Source organism: Aythya fuligula, chromosome 2 (genome assembly GCF_009819795.1).
Source record: "Aythya fuligula isolate bAytFul2 chromosome 2, bAytFul2.pri, whole genome shotgun sequence".
NCBI lineage: Eukaryota > Metazoa > Chordata > Aves > Anseriformes > Anatidae > Aythya > Aythya fuligula.
The window spans coordinates 95,786,157-95,805,414 of record NC_045560.1 but is presented as its reverse complement, the minus strand read 5'-3'; the positions used below and the strand labels follow the sequence as shown (position 1 = coordinate 95,805,414).

The 19,258-nt window shown below is 35.1% G+C and overlaps 1 protein-coding gene across 1 annotated transcript in view; it reads left to right on the top strand.

The window, feature by feature from the left end:
• The window catches only part of LOC116485621 (dynein heavy chain 5, axonemal-like), a 145,789-nt gene that overhangs the window by 37,820 nt on the left and 88,711 nt on the right, over positions 1 to 19,258 (top strand). The window contains exons 30-40 of the mRNA XM_032181113.1: positions 592 to 754; positions 4,127 to 4,238; positions 4,557 to 4,685; positions 6,134 to 6,333; positions 6,445 to 6,598; positions 8,790 to 9,056; positions 9,268 to 9,396; positions 9,825 to 10,040; positions 11,597 to 11,743; positions 13,366 to 13,538; positions 16,003 to 16,181. Of these exons, the coding sequence (XP_032037004.1) occupies positions 592 to 754; positions 4,127 to 4,238; positions 4,557 to 4,685; positions 6,134 to 6,333; positions 6,445 to 6,598; positions 8,790 to 9,056; positions 9,268 to 9,396; positions 9,825 to 10,040; positions 11,597 to 11,743; positions 13,366 to 13,538; positions 16,003 to 16,181 (1,869 nt within the window). The remainder of the gene's footprint in view (positions 1 to 591; positions 755 to 4,126; positions 4,239 to 4,556; positions 4,686 to 6,133; positions 6,334 to 6,444; positions 6,599 to 8,789; positions 9,057 to 9,267; positions 9,397 to 9,824; positions 10,041 to 11,596; positions 11,744 to 13,365; positions 13,539 to 16,002; positions 16,182 to 19,258) is intronic.

The window sequence follows — 19,258 nt, the reverse complement described above, 5'->3', positions numbered from 1 at the left end:
CACTTTAATTGCTACATACTAAATTCAGTATTTTCTTGTCTGAAGACATAAGCAATAATCATGATATATTTAACTAGGACGTCCCAAAGAGAGAAACTAAACAAAATATTTCAGTTAAGGAGGTCTATTTTAAATAATCTTATTGCATAGCATATGTCATATTTCTAATTCAAAAGCAACTGTTCCCTTCCCCCCCAGCCTCTGCTTCTGAAGTAAATACCACAAATTAAGATGGGGGGTATTTCAGTTTTTGTATAAAACCACAGTACATTTCTTGACATTTCAACTACTTTTTCAACATTATCTCCTTCACAGAGATAGGTGAAGCACCTCCCATGTAAAATTACGTTTGCCATTGTAAAAGAATTTTTATTAAAAAAACAGCAATCTAAATAATTGCTGTGTATTAAAATCTGGTGTCCTCACATAATGTAAATATGAAAGTTTGTCGTATTAGACAGTAGAAGACTGCAAAGATGATTTTATGCATGTATTACATATCAGTTTCAGGAATACATGGATTTTTATGTTCATGGATGCAGTTGCACCTAATTAACATTCATAAACTTCTCTTTTTAAAATTTGAAACAGAGTATCCTGAACTGCACAAAATTAAACGTGAGCTTTCATTGCTTCAGAAACTTTACAGTCTTTATAATTCAGTTATTGATAATATCAATGGATACAATGAAATTCTTTGGAATGATTTAAATATTGAAAAGATCAACAACGAACTTCTGGATTTTCAAAACAAGTAGGTTGTTATTTATTGAAGTGTGTGCAGTTTTTATTTCTCACTTTTCTGTTTTAATTATATTGTGAAAATTACCCTGAGGGGCAAAAATATATTGATTTGTTTCAATCTCAGGCTCGCTTGAGTGCTCACCACTGTTGCACTAGTTTCAGACTGGTCCAATATGCAGTTGGCACATGATCTTGCTTAGACCAGCCCGTGAGTCACTGTAGGCTTTGCGGGGTATAGTAGCATTGTAAGTTGTAGCTTATTTAATGAATAAAACTAACTGAAGGTACGTAAACCTGAGGCAAGGTGACTGTAAGTAGGAATAACCTTCATAGGTGACGTACAGTCTTTTCAGTGATTCAGTTTACAGCTAATTAATTGTTAGTCTGGGTTGTCAGGCAGAATTTTGACGTTACTATGTGCTTTTGTGCATTTGTATGGAATTAAATTATTTCAGCAAGGGTAGGTACTCATTCTGAACTCTGAGAGGTTATTTCTGAGGTTTGAGAGGAAGAATGTATTTTCCACGTTATGTACAGGATAGCTGTTAGGTGAAATAATTTTTGCCAAAATCAAAGGAATTTTTCTTCTGTGTTGGTAAAGACACACGTTCAATTTTGAACAGCTATGGCTGGGTCAGCAAGACTTCCATTGTCCGGCTTGTAATTTCTCTGTTCCTTCAGAGACAAGGGCTCATGAACCAACAGGTTGTTTTTTTTTTTTTTTTTTTTTTTCCTGTCTCTCAGACATCTTTCTTTGAATTCTGATTTCTGGCACTGGAGGATGTACAGAGTTTCTAGAAAAAAAAGGAATATTGTTACAGTCAAAAGTGGAGAGTTGATGTTCAGGCCTTAAGTATTCTGTGCATCCATTCATTCGTTGAGAGTAGTTACCTATTCCAGTCTCTCTTTTGCTCTTAATGGGTTTACATACTCTATGTCAGAAACAAATTACATGCACAAGTTTGAATACAAATATGCGGTATTTTTATCCTATCATCCGGAGGGAAAACACATCATGTTTTTTTCTAATGAAAAACAAATGAAATGTTTTCTATCTTCTTTTATATAAACATTTGCTTCACTTCTTTATGCAGTGGCACTGATGACTTTCTCAGTGAGTTTTGTCAAGACAATTTCATACTCAATATAAAGAGCCTTCTCTTCTGCAGAGCCTTTCTTCTGGAACAGCCAGCCTCTTTGCTTCACACAGTTCTATCAGCTTTTGATTTTGGATTCACCAATGTGACCTGAGAGAGACTTCAGTGTATTTGGCATATCTTTCAAGAGTTTGAGATCAATTTTTTATTTATTTATTTTTTCTCTCTCTCATTCCACCTCTTTGAAAAGTGTTGGAAAGGTTACTTGTGCTCAGGCTTTTTAGTCATATGGTATTTTGAGCATGTCACCATTTTATCAAATTTTACCGTTTCTGTAGACACTGAAGGGGTGCAGTAGAGATTTTCTTCCTTTCCTGGAAAATCTGAGTGAGTGAATTAGTTTTTAGTCATTAGTTTAAAAAAAATAGATTTTTTTAAATTAATAGTAAAAACGAATGTATTGAAAATATATCACCTGTTCAATAAATCTGGATATCATTTCAGTAGAATTTTGTAATCCACGTCATCATTTTTTCTACATATAATTATGATTCACAGGGTGGCATAAGTATTTTTATGTTGTCTTTTAGTGGAACTCGAAAGGAAGCCACTGCATGATAACAGCTTTGAACATTATGTGTTTCTATTTACTTCACGTTCTTTTTTATTTTTATTTTGTACCCCCTCAAGTGATTTGGAGCAGAGAGACCACCAATAGGCAGTAAACATTTTTTATAATATAACTCTAACCCAGTACTATCCTTCCTTTGGCAGACTTGCTAGCATTATTGCATCAAGCTACATGTATTCTCTTTAATTCTAGAGAATTTTAAACAGTGTACAGGGAATACCCACAGAAATAACTAAGACGGTATGTTGTGTTAAGAAATGGGCAGGAATACTGGAAATGATGGTAGTATTTTCACACAATTCTAAAGCTACACATAGTTCGTTAATGTAATGTTCTTTTTTGCTACCCCTTTTAAAAAATAGTAGTATAATAGAAAATAGAATCATGAAAAGAAGATTCTTAAAAATCACTGTTGGTGCGAATAATTCCATTTAAAAAGAGATTAAAAGGATAAATACTTATTTATTTATTTATTTATTTTAAAGGCATTTGGAAAGGAACATTATAGAAGTTTACGGTAACAGCTAGAGGGAAATTTCCCTTTTATAATAATGTTACTGTTTCCAATTGCGAGCCTAAGGCAGCGTTTGTAAGCATGTTGTTGTGCCTCAGCATAGAAGTATCTAGAATCTGGTTCTTATAAAGCCTTATACACACATGGAATAATATATTTTTCAATTCTACAGTGCTTTTCTGTAGCGTATTTGATATCGTCTGTTGTTGTATTCAAGATGAAAGACTACAGAGATCATTGCAGTGCTGCAACAGTATGCATATGTTCATAGAATCAGAGAATGGTCTGGGTTGGAAGGGACCTTAAAGATCATCCAGTTCCAACCCTCTGCCATGGGCAGAGACACCTCCCATCTACCCCACAACAGCAAGCAGTGAAGAATTCAGACATGCTTCCGTGTTGTGTGACAGATCTGTCTGATTTTGAGCTGTGAAAAATGAAAAATTTCTTTGAAGGAATTTTTCATTATGGATTGGTTTTGTGCTCTTTCTCCTTTCTGCCAATGATCTGTAAGAGAAACGCTGCCAGCCTTTAGTCCATACCTTTGGCAGATTTAAATTGACCTGACTTGTTAGAAGTAAATGGAGCTGTGACAATTCATAGTACTAGATATTCTTAATTTTCCTTTATTTTTCATATTGAACTTGTGCATTAAGGAAGACTTTTCTTTAACCATCTTTCATACAAACTAGATATAAAACAGGACTTATTTGATTGAAACTGAAGTATTTTTCTGTTTGCAGGCAGATAAATTTTGTTTTAGGATGTATTTTATTTTGCCTGAAAAAATGTGTTGTTTAATCCTTTTTTTCCCCTTTACAAAGTTGGGTGTATTTTCAAATTTTTCATAATGCAGTGATACTGCAAAGGCTTAAGTTCAGACATAGGTGTGTACATAAAATTAACCTTTTTAATGTAAACTGAAATGGAAACCAAACTGTTCAAGTGTGGCTTCTACTGTCTTTAGCAGTGTTCCATGCCTGCAGTTGGAAATAATAGGCTATGTTTTATGTTGTGAGCTTGTAACAGGATTTTTCTTGATGGGTCTACTGGTTGAAAAATGAAAATATATTCTATTATTAAATATTGAATTGTGGTTATGAAAAATCATTTATTTCTTCTTTTATGCTTATTTTATAGAATCCGTAAGTTACCTAAAGCACTGAAGGAATGGCAAGCATTTCAAGACCTAAAAAAGAAAATTGATGACTTTGCAGAAAGCTGTCCTTTGCTTGAAATGATGGCAAACAAAGTATGCTTGGCATAATAATTTGGAGATAAAATTCACTTGAAAAACTGTTTATGACTACAGGAGGCTTTTTATGATTATTTTTACTGATTAAAACAGCTTTCTTTTTTTTTGCAAAAATAACTAGTTACCATTAGTTACAGAAAAGTAAAATAAAAAACTTCATGGTGTGATTAGGAGAATTATTAATGCTTTCAGTAGAGGGGAAGTCCAGACTCCTCTATTTGTTTAACAGATATATTGAAAAAAAATCAGATTAAGATCATTCTCATCTTAAAAATATTAGATTAAAAAAAAAAACTTTCCTGTGGACTTTTGTAGGCAATGATGCCACGACACTGGGAAAGAATTGCACAAGTAACTGGACATCACTTTGATGTTGACTCTGAAAACTTCTCTTTGAAAAACATAATGGATGCTTCTTTATTAAAATATAAAGAAGATGTTGAGGTATATATTATTTTCTCTTTGTTTTTAATGATTTTCTTGTGATCTGAATTCTGTACTTTTGGAATCCTGTTTCTAGTCAGCTTTGTAACCTAAACAAATTTGACTTTTGTTGGAGGATTCTTTTGAAGAATGGAGTTTGGTAGCTGATAACAGCAATGATGATTAGTTTATTTCCTTTTATCCTTTTATCAGCTAAAATTTTATCATTTTAAAAGTTAAAAAAAAAAAAAAAAAAAAAAAGTTTATCATTTTTTTATCCTTTTATCAGTTAAATAAAAAACTGGTACTACACTAATCCCTCCCTAGAAGGAATTCTGTTGTTTTAAGAGTAGTGTGATTCTGTCATACTTCTGTTTCAGGGTTTGTCTACTTCTATATTTTTTCTTCTTTTTAAGTGTTTCATCAGAGGAAAAAAAATAGTCATCATAAATCTGATCCTGTTAAATGCTTGGAATCCTTGGAATGTTGTAGAAGTGAGGCATTTTACTAATCAGACACTTAAAAAGTATTAAAGGACAGTAGAGTTCTTTTATATTTAAAACTGACTCTTCACACAAGCACATAGGAATGAGAAAGCTTGTGTAACATGCACAGACTACAAAGATATTGCCCCCTCCATTTTGGGAACAATTGTCATCTAGCAAGTACTAGCTTTATGCTATTGTTACCTTTTGCAAGCATAAAGAATAACTAAAAATAAAGAAGGGAAGACCCAGCTGTTTCAAACTTCAGTTTCATTGTGAATGTTTGCTAAACCTGTGGTCTCTCCACAGTAGTGAGCTGAATTATCTAGTTCCACAAAGGAGGTACACTTCTAAGACAGAAACATGAAAAATCAAATCTCAGCTATACCCAATTTCCAGGCAAGAATTTAAGCCTTTTAAAGGGTTCAGAGTGATAGCTTTACATTCAAAGGAAGATTTTAAGCCTGTGATGGCATCTAGTATACTCCTGAACCTGAACTTGGGGTAGTCCAATCTGAGTAGCTGCTCTTTTTCTTTCTGATGCAATAGCCAATTTTATGATATTCCTGTCCTCATGGTCTTCAAGAGGTAGCAGACAGTCATGTTGCCTCCACACACTCTGTTCTTAGACTGCTTCCTGGTTTTGACTGGTAATGCGAATTTTCCCTAACCCCCCTCAGTGGATATATTAGACTTCCAATTTCAATATGTGCAGAGAGGTAAGTTCTGCCTGCAGGTTTACTGAGTTGGTGAATTTTCAAAAGTGTAAGGTGACCAAGTGCCCATAAACTATTTCATTTACAAATAATTCTGTAATAAAATCTAGTGGTATAGCACAATAATTTTGAGATGTTTTGATGTATATTTCCATTAGCTAGAGCTCATACTGAAATCTGGATCTAGCTAATGAATTTTTATTGCCTTTAAGAGTGTGCATTATGCTAGCCTTAGAGGAATACCAATTACTAGTTTAATTTTACATAGGATATATGCATCAGCGCTGTTAAAGAAAAGGATATTGAAGCAAAATTGAAGCATGTCATCAGTGAATGGAGTACTCATACTTTCAGTTTTGGCCAGTTCAAAGCACGAGGAGAACTCCTTCTGAAAGGATCAGATATATTAGAGAAAATAGCCTTGGTGGAAGACAGCCTGATGATATTGGGGTCACTCATGAGCAACAGGTACAAAAGTTAAAATATGCATGTACTGTGTAAATCTATTCAAAACCAAAAGTAAACAGTTATCATCTAAGGGGTTTGTTTGTTTGTTCCCTTTAATTGTTGTTTATACAGGTATAATGCACCGTTTAAGTCCACTATACAACAGTGGGTTCAGAAGTTGACCAACACTGCAGAAATAATTGAAAACTGGATTGCTGTACAAAACCTCTGGATTTACCTTGAAGCTGTGTTTATTGCTGGAGACATTGCAAAACAACTACCTCAGGTATGCTGAATTATGATAATATGTCAATGGCTGTATGTTATAACAAGAGATTAGCCACATCACAGAGTTTACTTAAAAAGGCGTTATAATAATAAAGGTTTGTGGGTTATCCACAGGCACTTCAGAAGAAGTTTTGCCAAACTGAGGTCTGTCTGGTTGAACTGCATAGAACTTAGTGAAACCTAAAGGAACAGGATTGTTTATAATTCATGCTCAACTGTCCTTGTCAGCTTGCATTATTAGTGAATCATATAAATAGCACAGGGTTCAGTACTATTTAATGGTACAAAACTGGTTTATCATGTCTTCCATATATGGAAATATTCCTTTCTCCCTATGTGCATGTTAGTAGGCTCTAAGTTAAATAATAATGCAACTTTCTGTATGTTCTGTACTTCCTAGGACTCAGTATAACTAAGTCCCAGAGAGATGCTGGGAGACTTTGGCAACTGTATGTATTGTAATCTGTGTGAACTATTGCAGTCTCTTCAAAAGGCAGTTTTGGCCTTCCATGAAGGCAGCTGCGAAAGATTTAAGAAATGCTCTGACTTCCTGCAAGAGAGAAAGACTAGAACAAGTCATCTTCCCTGTTGCCTCTCCTAGTCAGAGGCTTTCATATCATTTCAACACACCACAGTTTAGTACCTTCTATGAGGGATCAACCAGGTCTATAGCTTAACAAAACCAAAATGATTTGGAAATTATTAAATACAAATTTATTTCAGGACACACTTTTTATAATTAAACGCTTACCATTTCCAAAAGTAACATTAATTTTTGTAACTTAAGTAAAGCTTTCTTAACTGTTATGTAAGATAATACGATTTTTTTTTTTTTAGTTCATGAGATGTGTTTATATTTTTAATATTTATCAGAGAATCAATAGGCAGTTTCTGCAGATGAACAAATACCACAGAACAAGTGAGGTATTTGCTAACTGCTGAAACTGCTTTTTACAAGGATGATATGTGAACTACTATTCTGGAAAAAAGCAAATGTGATTACTGCCTTTAAAGAAAGAGGAGAAGGAGGAGGAGGAGGAGCTTGGTGGAGAATTAATCATAGATTTTGTGGGCTTAATTGCAATACCTGCATGAATACCGCAACAAAAAAACAAGTGGTCTGTAAGCATTTGAAAGTTAACAAGGAGATTAATAACAGTTGGTATGGTTTTATTAGGAGCAAAACATATCAAACAAATCTAGCTTATTTTTAGTGTGGATAGCATGCTTTGTGGATAGAGGGAAAAAAAGTAGTTGCTATATACCTAGATAGGCTTTTGACACTCTCACAGTACTGTCAGGAAATTAGTTTTTGATTGTTGCTCTGTAGCATACAGGCAGAAAAGTGAAATGCATGAACAGAAATAACTGATAGCAAGAATATTTTACTATTTTTTGGCTAAAGAAACACATAGATAAATATGAGAGAGAATGGAAGAGAGTGATAAGAATGAGGTGCTATCCATGATATACAAGAAAAGATTCAGCAAGTTGGGCTTGTTTGGCTTGAAGGAGAGTTAAAACTGAGGGGAAGACCTGTTTTGGATGCTCTCTTGATCCATACTTCTAGCTCTCTGATTGTTTATGACCTTGTTAACATTTCATCTGTTGTAGGTGAAGAGTTTTTACAGTTGGTATATCCAGGGTAGAAAAATATTTACTTTCCAGCTCTCAGTAGTTGAGAATTTGTCTCCCATCGCCTACCTACAATACTTCAGTAGTGCAGCAGTCGCAGGCTGTTTATATGGTTTTTGTTAGTAAAGTATTACTACTAAGTTACTCCTCATAACCTGTGTGGAGCTGTCCGTATTGCATTACACTATGTTGTGTGCTGCTATTAGGAAGACTCATTTGTGAGAAGGTTGCTGTTTGTTTTTTAATGCAAGTGTGTTGGAATCCTTTTATATGGACAATTTTTTGGTGCTTAGCATGAAGAAAAAGACATTTTCAGAGCTATCACGTTGGACTCTTTCTCTTGCAATTTGAACTTTGATCATATAAACACTGATTATTGTAAGCATGCCTATAAATATTCATATATTAGCAAAAAAAAAAAAAAAAAAAAAAAGACTTAAAAAGACTTGAGCTGCAGAGGAAATGTTAAACTATTACCTTGCCTGATGCATTTCTTTGATTTTTAGAAATTGACAAATATTAGGAAGAACTAATGTATTTTTCACATACTCCAGGAAGCCAGAAGATTTCAGAACATTGATAAATCATGGCAGAAAATCATGCAGAGAGCCCATGAAACGTCAAACATCGTACAGTGCTGTGTTGGAGATGAGACTTTGTCACAGCTATTGCCACATTTGCTGGAACAATTGGAAATCTGTCAGAAATCCCTGACTGGGTATTTAGAAAAAAAACGGTTAATATTTCCAAGATTTTTTTTTGTGTCTGATCCTGCTCTTCTGGAAATCCTTGGTCAAGCATCTGATTCCCATACTATTCAGGTATAAGTAATAAAGCAATATTGTTCCTACAGTCGATATTAGTAAGTGAGTACCACAGAGCATTATTTAGTTGAGTGAATTTTTTTCATTTGTGGAAAACCTACAGAAGGGTCTAATACATAATTTAAAAGTAGAGTAAGAATGCCATATCAGATCAGTTTATGCAACTTTTTTTCTTTTTTCTTTTTTTTTTTTTCTGATTCTATTGCAGGCACACTTATTAAGTTTGTTTGACAATGTTAACCGAGTTGGATTTAATGAAAAAAGCTACGACCAGATTTTGTTGTTTGAATCTCAAGAAGGAGAACAGGTCAATATTATTGAACCAGTTATAGCTCAGGTAACAGCAGTATAAATTACACTTTTTCATGACTTGATTTAAAGTAGATTTATGTTGTAGTGACCAACAGTGTTGCATTGTGTTACAATTTGACTAGCTGAATGAATACCTTCCAATGTGAACAGCATATTCAAGGCCGGAAAGGACAGGAGTCTTGTGTCATTCTGTAACAATTACTTTAGCTGTTTTTTTCCATCAGTGCTGATATGAAGTGCTAAATCCATCACTATAAGGGCACACAGAAATGCAGTGGAGCAGAAGGAGGACAGGAATCTTTTAGGTTAGAGAATAACATAAAAAAGCAAAGAGAATAGCAAACAGGGGAGTGGGAGTTTGAAGGACTGGAAAAGAGAAGTCACACAGGGCTGTTTCTCCTTGTGAATTATTCATAAACTAATTCTTTAAAAGTATTTTCTTGTTTGTTTCAGGGCAATGTGGAATTCTGGTTAGGTCAGCTGCTGAATGGGATTAGGAAAACAATCCACACCATCATTAGAGAGGCATCAGTGGCCATTAGCGACTCAGGATTTAAACTGTATGATTTTCAGGCAATGTTTCCTGCACAAATAGGACTTCTGGGAATTCAAATGATTTGGACCAGAGATGCAGAGAATGCACTGAACAGTACCAAAACAGACAAAAAGGTAGTATTTAATGAATCTCTGGGGATTAATTAAAAATATTGTTTGGATCAGTACATAATTGTGAAAAAATAAAGTAATTCATAGGAAAAAGCAAAAAATACAAATTAAGTAACCTGAATTCAAAATTAACTAACAGGAAAATAAAATAATTAAAAGTGTTAAGAGGTCACAAATCCCCCAGCATATGCTTTAAAATTGTTTCTAATCCTGTGATTTTTCTCTGTTGTTTTGACAGCACATTAATCTTGAGAAGAGCTAATTTGTCATTTTGGGAATACAGTGAATCTCATCCTATTACTTTCCCAAAATCAGATTTGGAAAGAAATAAGAGCTCCCCATATTTGGAGAAATATTTGAACTTTATGGGCTTTGGTCTACTGTAACAGAATGTGTTAGAATCTGCAGTTATTGTGCTCTATATTTTTTTAGGCAAGGGAAAGAATAGAAGCTATTTGAAGAGATGCTGGTTTCATCTCAAACACTCGAAGATATTGTTAACAGCAAGCTGTTACTAATGTAATAACACTGATTCTCTGAAGTAGGAAGGAGAGGATACGAACTAAAGAGTTGAAAATTACTGTTAATCAGGAATATACAGTGAAATGAGACTAAGAAATAGTAACACCATAGTACAATAAAAGAAAGTGGAGGAGAAAGGTACTTTGTTGTACTTTCAGAGTAAATTAAAACAGACTCTAGACTGTAGAGAATACCATTTAGTGCCTCCTTTTCTGCATCATACAAAATTTAAAAAGGGTGCAGACCAGTTTTTAAAACTAAGTAGACTCAGATTCTTTTGCATCGCCTAGAAGTTTGTTGGACAAACTTTATATATTTTTGAGGGGTAGGGAGATTCTATACTGCTCTGTTACTTTTGGAGTGTTTTTAGCAGTTGTTTTCTCAGCAAGCAAGGGGAGTTTTAGGGTTTGCATATATTCACAGAAAGCTTGTGTGATTGTTCTCTCACATACTTGGAACAGGAATAATTATGAACTGCCCTTTCTGACACCTCAGTGCTTAATGATTTATTGTGTACCAGGAAAATCACTGACATAGGCTGACACAGTTTACCTAAATCAGTACTGTATAGTCATTTTGTATTTTGTGGAATTTTGAAACAGAGTGTGGTACCACATAAGAAATTATTATTTCAGCAGTGGCATTAGAGTATGAGATAGATCTCTAGGTTTCTGTGCCCTCCCTGAAGAGTAGATACTGGTCAGGCTAATGTTTAATACCCAAACCCAAAGGCTTATGGTTCTGAAAAAGTACATGCAATCATTTGAAGTTGTAATATGTAGTAGAGGGAACACTAATCTTGGAATAAAATCTCATGTGACCTGTTCACCTAGATATATAACAATATTGTACTTTGTTGGGCTAGGAATGTATACATGGAAGGCAGCCTGCGTATCCAAATTTAGGATTCTAAACCTAATAAATACAAAGAAAGTCATAGATTTCATGAGCACAGGTGTTTGCAGATTTTTTTTTTTAAACACTGGAAAAGCAAATTATTTTTATATTAATATGACTGTTCTTGCTATATGGAAAAGGTAATGCACACAACAAATCAGAAGTTTTTGGAGCTTTTGAATGATTTGATCGATATGACAACACACGATCTGACAAGAATGGAGCGCACAAAATATGAAACTTTAATCACTATTCATGTACACCAGAAAGATATCTTTGATGATTTGGTAAGTTTTTGAAGACCTTTAAGGGACTTTCTCTATGGAAGCTTTTGTGCATATAATTTATAAACAAATCTTACAATGTATTCTCTTTGAGTAGCTCTGATATTAGTGCTGTGATATAGCATATCTGTTCTACTCCGTTTCATTTCATATAGATGTCATGCAGAGATAAGGGTGAATTATAGATAAGTTCATGGATTCAGGCTTACTGCTCTTCTGTTTTTAAAATGGTTGTTGATACTCATGCAAAAATTCATTGCGGGCAAAAAGCTTAAATTTTTAGAATTAAGATGTTCTCACAAATTGAAAATTTAATAAATTATTTAAATAAAATGTAAAAAAAAAAGAAAAAATGGCCCTTTAGTATTGCTATCAATTGTATGTTTTCCATTCTGGCCTCTGTGTTGATTTAAGGTAATAGTTATTTGAAGATTAAAGCAGTGAGGTTTCACATGTTTGAAATGGATAGCAACAATACCCAGAACAGATATTTAAATGTTTTGTTTTATTTTTATAATTGGGTTGCATCAAATTTCCATTAGATAAGCTTTTTCAATATATGAAACTATATTTACAAAAATGGGAGTAAAATAACTTTCAAAAAGCTTGCAGTATGTAAAGGTTAGTAATACAATACAACGCTGTTTAATTTGTATGTGTACTTTAGGAAGGTAAATATTAAATGCCTGTGTAAAGAAAGAAAATCATCAAGAAATACTAAAAGTTGGAAAGAAAACTGCCAGGTTCTAAGTTAAGCAAATGGTTTTATCCTGTGCTCATAATTTTTGATTTTCATAATTGGTTTCTTAATTGGACATTTCATTATGAATTAATGTAATGTCATATTGTAACAAAATTGAATCACAGAAAATGGGCTAATTTTAAAGGGTCTATATGTGAAATAAAAAATCAGTGAGAAATCCAAGGCAAGGATCCTTAATTGATTCATCTAATATTATCCCATTCTGTTAAAACATCCTATTCCCTGCTAAATGTTTTTTTTTTTTTTACTTTTTTTTTTTTTTTTGATTAAGAGAAAGTATAGGGAAGTGGTTGGGAAACCATAATCTCTCCTTCCCCTTGAAGTATATCTACAATGTCAATAACCACGTATTGTGTAAGAGAACAATGGTTTTGAGATCATGTGTCAAATATAATGAATCAAGATCTATTAATATACTACAGTTCTAAACATGTGGCGACTTCATACAGAAGAATATATCCCAACTAAAGAAGTACATAGATGTGTAGAATGCATTTCATCTTTGTCTAGCATTTAATATTTCCATGAGTAGTGACATCATGGAGTGTAACCAATATTATTGCTTAGCTTTTTATGAAGCTTACCATCCTTGTTCTTCAATATCTTTCTACAACAAAATCCACAATTTCTCTTCACAATTCAGAGGAAAATCAAAGTGATCAGAAAGATTAAAAAGGATCAGATTAAGTCATACAATGAGGTTTGAAAAGAATACTGGATGTCTTGAATCCTGACTCATTTTATGTTCAGTCTTTGATCTCTTGAATTTATGCATAGCAGATTTTCTTGTGTAGGGAGAACAGAACTGAAGATGAATTTGTTATACCGTTTCTGTATTAATAATATTTCTCTTCTATTGTAGGTCCGTATGAATGTTAAATCTCCATCTGATTTTGAATGGCAAAAACAGTCTCGATTTTATTTTCTCGAAGACTTGGATAAATGTGTTATCCAAATCACTGATGTAGAGTTCACCTACTGCAATGAATACTTAGGGTGTACGGACAGACTTGTTATAACTCCTTTAACTGACAGGTAACTATAAAAAGATGGCAGTATACAGTACTTGAAGCAAAGACTTATTTTCTTTAACTTTCATGAGAGTCAGAATTCATTGGTTTGCAGTATAGTGCTGCAATATTGATGCCGAACAGCAGAGGCCAGTGCTTATATATTCATTTAGAGAAAACAGGCACCCCAGTGAGGGACCCTGACTTTTCTCTGAATGTTTGTTTGAGCTGTGTGTGCTGTGGTAGATATTGAAAGCTTACTTGTGCTCAGGGTGACCATAGCTGAGTGTTATAAACTACATCCACTAAACAAAGTGGATCTACATAACACTATGTTGCTGCTTTCAGTAAGCTAATAGTTGCATTTGAATTTGGGGTTATGGCAAATAATTAGTTTGAAGTCATCCGAGAGCTAAAAGTCAGTAACTTAGGACATTGCCTCGAATAACTAGTAGAAGCATGGTTTAAAGCAAGGCCCATGGAGTGCAAAAAGAAAAGAAAACAAAACTAAACAACAAAAACATAAGTTTTGAACACAAAATTTATGGAGAACTTTTTATTGCTGGAGAGTTATGCATCACAGTACAAACTCTGGTATATGCTTATTTTCCTGAAGTACTCAGTAGCGCTTCACCTAGGCAAGAGGCAGTTGTATTTGTGATGCCAAAACTTGTTACGTGTGAAGAGGAGTGTCAAAATACTGTGCATGTTCAGTTTGTTATGTGAAGAATGGCTGCAAGCTGTTGAATTAATGCTGGAATTATCTTTGCACTCTCTGTATTGCAAGATTTTATTTACTTATTAAGTGAAATTTCAGACTTTTGCCAATTTCTGAACTGAAATTATGCCCAGTGAGCTATTTAGAGAGCCAAAGCCCTGTGCTTGGATACCTAGTTTTTAATATATATCACACATCTGCCAAATTCTATGTAATGTACCTTATTATTCCTATGCTAGATAGAGATCTGTTTGCAGCAGTAAACATGCATTTGATTAGTGGGTATGGCAGCACTACCATGGAGACAACATTTTTACCCATTAAGAGACAGTATCAAGAAAATGCAGTTATTCAAAATTTGTTCACAGAATTAAAATGCAGCCTGATTGGCTAGAGATTGGTTCAGGATACAATGTCACGTGAGATTGAAAACTAGCACAGAGTGGCATTTTGGAAGAAAATGAGTCTTTTGCATGAGCTTAGGCTGTAACAATAGCAAAATAAACCCCACAGGTATCTGTTCTTGGCCAAACCTACAAGATCCAAGCAGAGCTGCAGAGATTGGTGGCTATCTACTGTGATGTACTGAAAGAGTGTTTGAAGCAGGGATATTTTTTAGTGTTGTTAGGGGAAACCTATGTACCTAAGTAGTATTGTGTGAGAACAGAGTTAATTCCCCTTATAGGCTTTTCCTTTTTAATACTTTAATGCTGCCATATGGACTTGTATGAGCCCCTGACAATTTTCAAATAATAATATTTGTGCTTTCTGTTAATCATCTTGGAGTCGAGTGCTGTTTGGCTAATGACCTTGTGGTCAGAAGGATTCCTGAAGTACATAAGAAATACACTACATTAAGATGGTGGGCCTGAAATTGAATGCTCCTGAGCATCATGTCAGACACAGACCATGTCACGGCAGTTAAAATAAAAAGAAATGCAAGTGCTGTCTTCTTTCTTAGGACTTTTGCCATGTAGGGATTTTGTCCTTAACTCTGTTTCAGCAACAGAACTGTTAGGGACTGTATTTTTTCAGTGTTAACTGAGAGCCTGTTACTGATTACAGTGTAATAAGGCAATAAAGCATTATTACTGCCAGTGTTACGATGAGCACTGTATTACTTTATAGGAAGTTATACTAGACATTGCCATTTGTTTCTTTTCCAGTGCCCATTTTCTCTCCCCAGACATATCATAAAGTTATTGAGTATCACAGGGTTAAAATTGTTGGACATGGGCTTGCTGGGATTTTGGAACATTATAGGTTAGAACAGTAGCCTTCTTTCTCCCTTCACTAGTCTCCATGCTATCTGGGGAGGCTGTGAATTAACCTTGGGGATGTCAACCCAGTACTTACCGCAAGGAAGAACAAGTATTTCTGCCCCCTCCCCCAGCTCTATATAATGCAAATGCTGTGGTTACATTAAGGGACCTTAAAGTAATTAATAGCAGAAAAGGATTGATCACAGAATCCCAGAATGGTTTGGGATGGAAGGGACCTTAAAGCCCACCCAGTTCCAGCCCCCTGCCATGGGCAGGGAAACCTCCCATCAGCCCAGGTTGCCCAAAGCTCCATCCAGACTGGCCTTGAGCACCTCCAGGGATGGGGCATCCACAGCTGCTCTGGGCAGCTTGTGCCATTGCCTCACCACCCTCTGAGTGAAGAATTTCTTCCCAACATCTCATCTAAATCTCCCCTGTTTTAGTTTTAAACCACTCCCCTTGTCTTATCATTGTCTGTCCTAGTAAAAAGCCGCTTGTTCTGTCTCCAGGTGTTACATCACTCTGGCACAGGCCCTGGGCATGAGTATGGGTGGTGCGCCTGCAGGGCCTGCAGGGACAGGGAAAACAGAGACAACTAAAGACATGGGAAAATGCTTGGGAAAGTATGTTGTTGTTTTCAATTGTTCAGACCAAATGGACTACAGAGGATTGGGCCGTATCTATAAAGGTAAGAAATAATCTGGTTTGTTCATTTTACAGTCATCAGTTTTTGTCTCTTCATTAGTTATCGAGGGATATTTTCTTCCCTATTTTCTCATATTTCCAGATGCATGTTTATCAGTTTGGCCTGATGTTTGATTTTTTTGGTTTTGTTTGTTTTGTTTTGTTTTGTTTTGTTTTTCCCATGCTTTCCATTTTTTGTTTGTTTGGTTATGTTATAAACATAACCAAACATATAAGCATGTTTGTTTGGTTATGTTATAAACAGAGCTCTAAAGTCAGTTTTGCAAGCAGTGGTCAGATGATCCAATGTCTGTGAACTGCATGATGTCTGTTTTCTTGTATATAGCTACAATGGCTTATATGGACTTGCAGACCCAAGAACGTAACCATTTTCTGTAAGTGGTAGGCTCTTAAACAGAGCACAAGTTATCATAAAAATAATTTCACTGTTGTAATACTTCCTGAACATTGAAAATATAACCTGGAGATCATTGCTATTTTTAATTGAGAAATGAGCAGAGCTGGCCATTTTAATAGAAGTAGTTTTTGTATTTGATTTTATATTTAAAAGCTTAAGAGTATCCAGTTAAGCTTTTCTAATGAAGACAGAAAGCCTGAAAGCTATGCCATATTTGAATTAAGATGATTTTATATTTAATTTTTCATCTTTCTATCCAGTCTCCTTTGTGGTCTTACTGGGTTTGTGTATGGCTGAGTTTGATCAAGTAGTACATATTTAGAAGAGCTGGGTTAAAAACAGGACTAGGACTAATTTCGCTGGACTTCACTGTTCTTCTTCCTAATCCTTTTGTTCCTTTACAGACATTTTTGGGCCTCATTAACTTGTTAATTTTCTTTAATGGATGTATTAAAAAAGGAAAATGGGAACAAGTAGAACAGAGAAAGAAGGAAAACAAAAAACAAACACCAATTTGCCAAATATTTCTGATAATGGCTCTGAATTTTTTGTCTGTCTAGTTATGCATTCTGCAGAATGCCCTGCTTCTCAGTAACTGAAAATTCAAGACATTAGCACCATTTATAAGAATGTGAACATAAATAAAAAATATTTCCATTCTTGCTTTGTTTGCCTCAGCCAGCCTCCATCCCCTTGTTCCTCTGAACCATGATCCATGACAGAAGGGATGCATGGAGCTTTGAAAAGGTGCTGGTATCTCTCTCTCTCTCTCTTAAACAGTCAAGAAGACACTCCTACAGAAAGAGAGGATAAAGTGCTCCCTGCTACATCAACCATATCATTTCCATATCACTAATCTGTGGTAGCACAGCTGCTATTGGAAAGCTGCAGTTGGTAGAGCTTGTGACTGTCCTTAGCCATTGTAAGACTCTATTCCCTGGTCCTGAGCTGGTCCCATAAAGAGTCCACTCTTAACAGATGTTTTGCTGTGTCACAGGAATGAAGTGTTTCATCACTGTCTTCGCTTTAAGCATTAGTTAGCCTTTTAGTTAATTTTAAGGTTTAGTTTTGATCTTTTTAGGTGAATTCACTGCCTTGGGTGAGGCTGAAGCTGGCTCCTGTGGTACTCGGATGAGCAGTGGGAGCAGAAAACAGTTTTCACAGTATCTCATTAAGTCACACTGGGATGTGGGTTAAAGTTTCCTAGAAGCTTATGACTTCTTGTGCTGAACATATTATTGTAGTCCTTACCAGAGGTAAATACTATGTATCCGACTAAGGCCAGATCATTGCATATCAAAAGAGAAAATAGTCCCCTAGAGGTCAGGAACTATGTAAAGCTGCTCATTTATATAATAACAAACAGATGCAGGAACATTTCTCAGCTAGAGACTGAACTAGCTGTGTGTAGCTACTTTTCAGTCAAGGTCACAATTTTCAGTTTTTAGTTGGGTGTCTGTGAGTGAGAAAAAGGTGGGATTATATATAGCTTTTCCCTTTCCCTTTCTCCCTTTTCCTTTTTCCATTTCCCTTTTTCCCTTTCCCTCTCCTTTATGCACAATATGACAGTGCACAGCAAAATTAAATTGGCTCTAAGCTGTTATGCAGCTGACAGTTTGCTTGCCATGCCTTTGCTTGTGTGTATGTGGTGCTATGTTTGTGTGTGTATGTTCTCTTTCTTTCTTTTTGTCTGTCTGTCTTTCTGTCTTCACTGCCAGAGGGAAATAATTTTGCAAGAACTTAATTAATTCAAAACTGGAGGATATTGGCCTTGCCTGAGAGTCAGGTTTCCCAATGCCATGCAGCAGGTGGCATTACAGAACAAGTGATATTCTTCCTTCCCCAAGGAAAAATTGCTTGGCTAGAACTGAAATCATCCTTTAGAGAAAGCAATTTCAAAAAATACATTTGATATACAGGTAATAAGTGTAGGAGATATTATGATAAGGGACAGAGTCTCTTTGTTAAAGAATGTTCAGCTTTAGGGCTTTTCCTTGCTATATCCCTAAGAGTAGATATTGCTGTTTATTAAATCAAGTAGCAAAAACACTTTTTTTTTTTTCATTTTCTTTTTTCTTTTTTTTCCTCAGTCTGGGTCCTAATAGCCATGTAGTATATGAAACAAATGGAACCAAATGAATTTGAAAAACATTTGCTTTTTTTTTTTTTTTTTGCAAGGGAGCAGCAAGACTAGGGCAGCTCCATGATAAAAATTCTGTATTGGGGTTTACTTTCATCAGAGATGAAATTGAGCAGTAGGCCCAATAAGACAGATTAAAGTTTTGTGCAATGTTACATTCAATTTCTTTAATAGTACCTGTATGTACTGTATGTTAGAGCTGTCTTCATATGTCTTAAGCCCAGCTAAGCTCCACTAGGCCATTGGGATGAATTAAGCACCTCTGAATATTTGTTTGTAGCACTAGTTAAGGTGTTCATCCAGGACCTTGCTTGACCCAGGCAATAGAAACACTAGTCAGCTATGGGCTTCGAGAAAGAAGATTGTAATTCTTGCATAGACATGCTAGCTTTTGTCTCTTGTGGAGTGGATGTGCAAGTGCAGGGGATTACACAGCTTTCCTGTTACCTCTTGGGAAAGCTGCTACTTCTTATTCTTCAAACATGACACAGAAGAAGGAGTGTTTGACCCTCCAGAGGACATT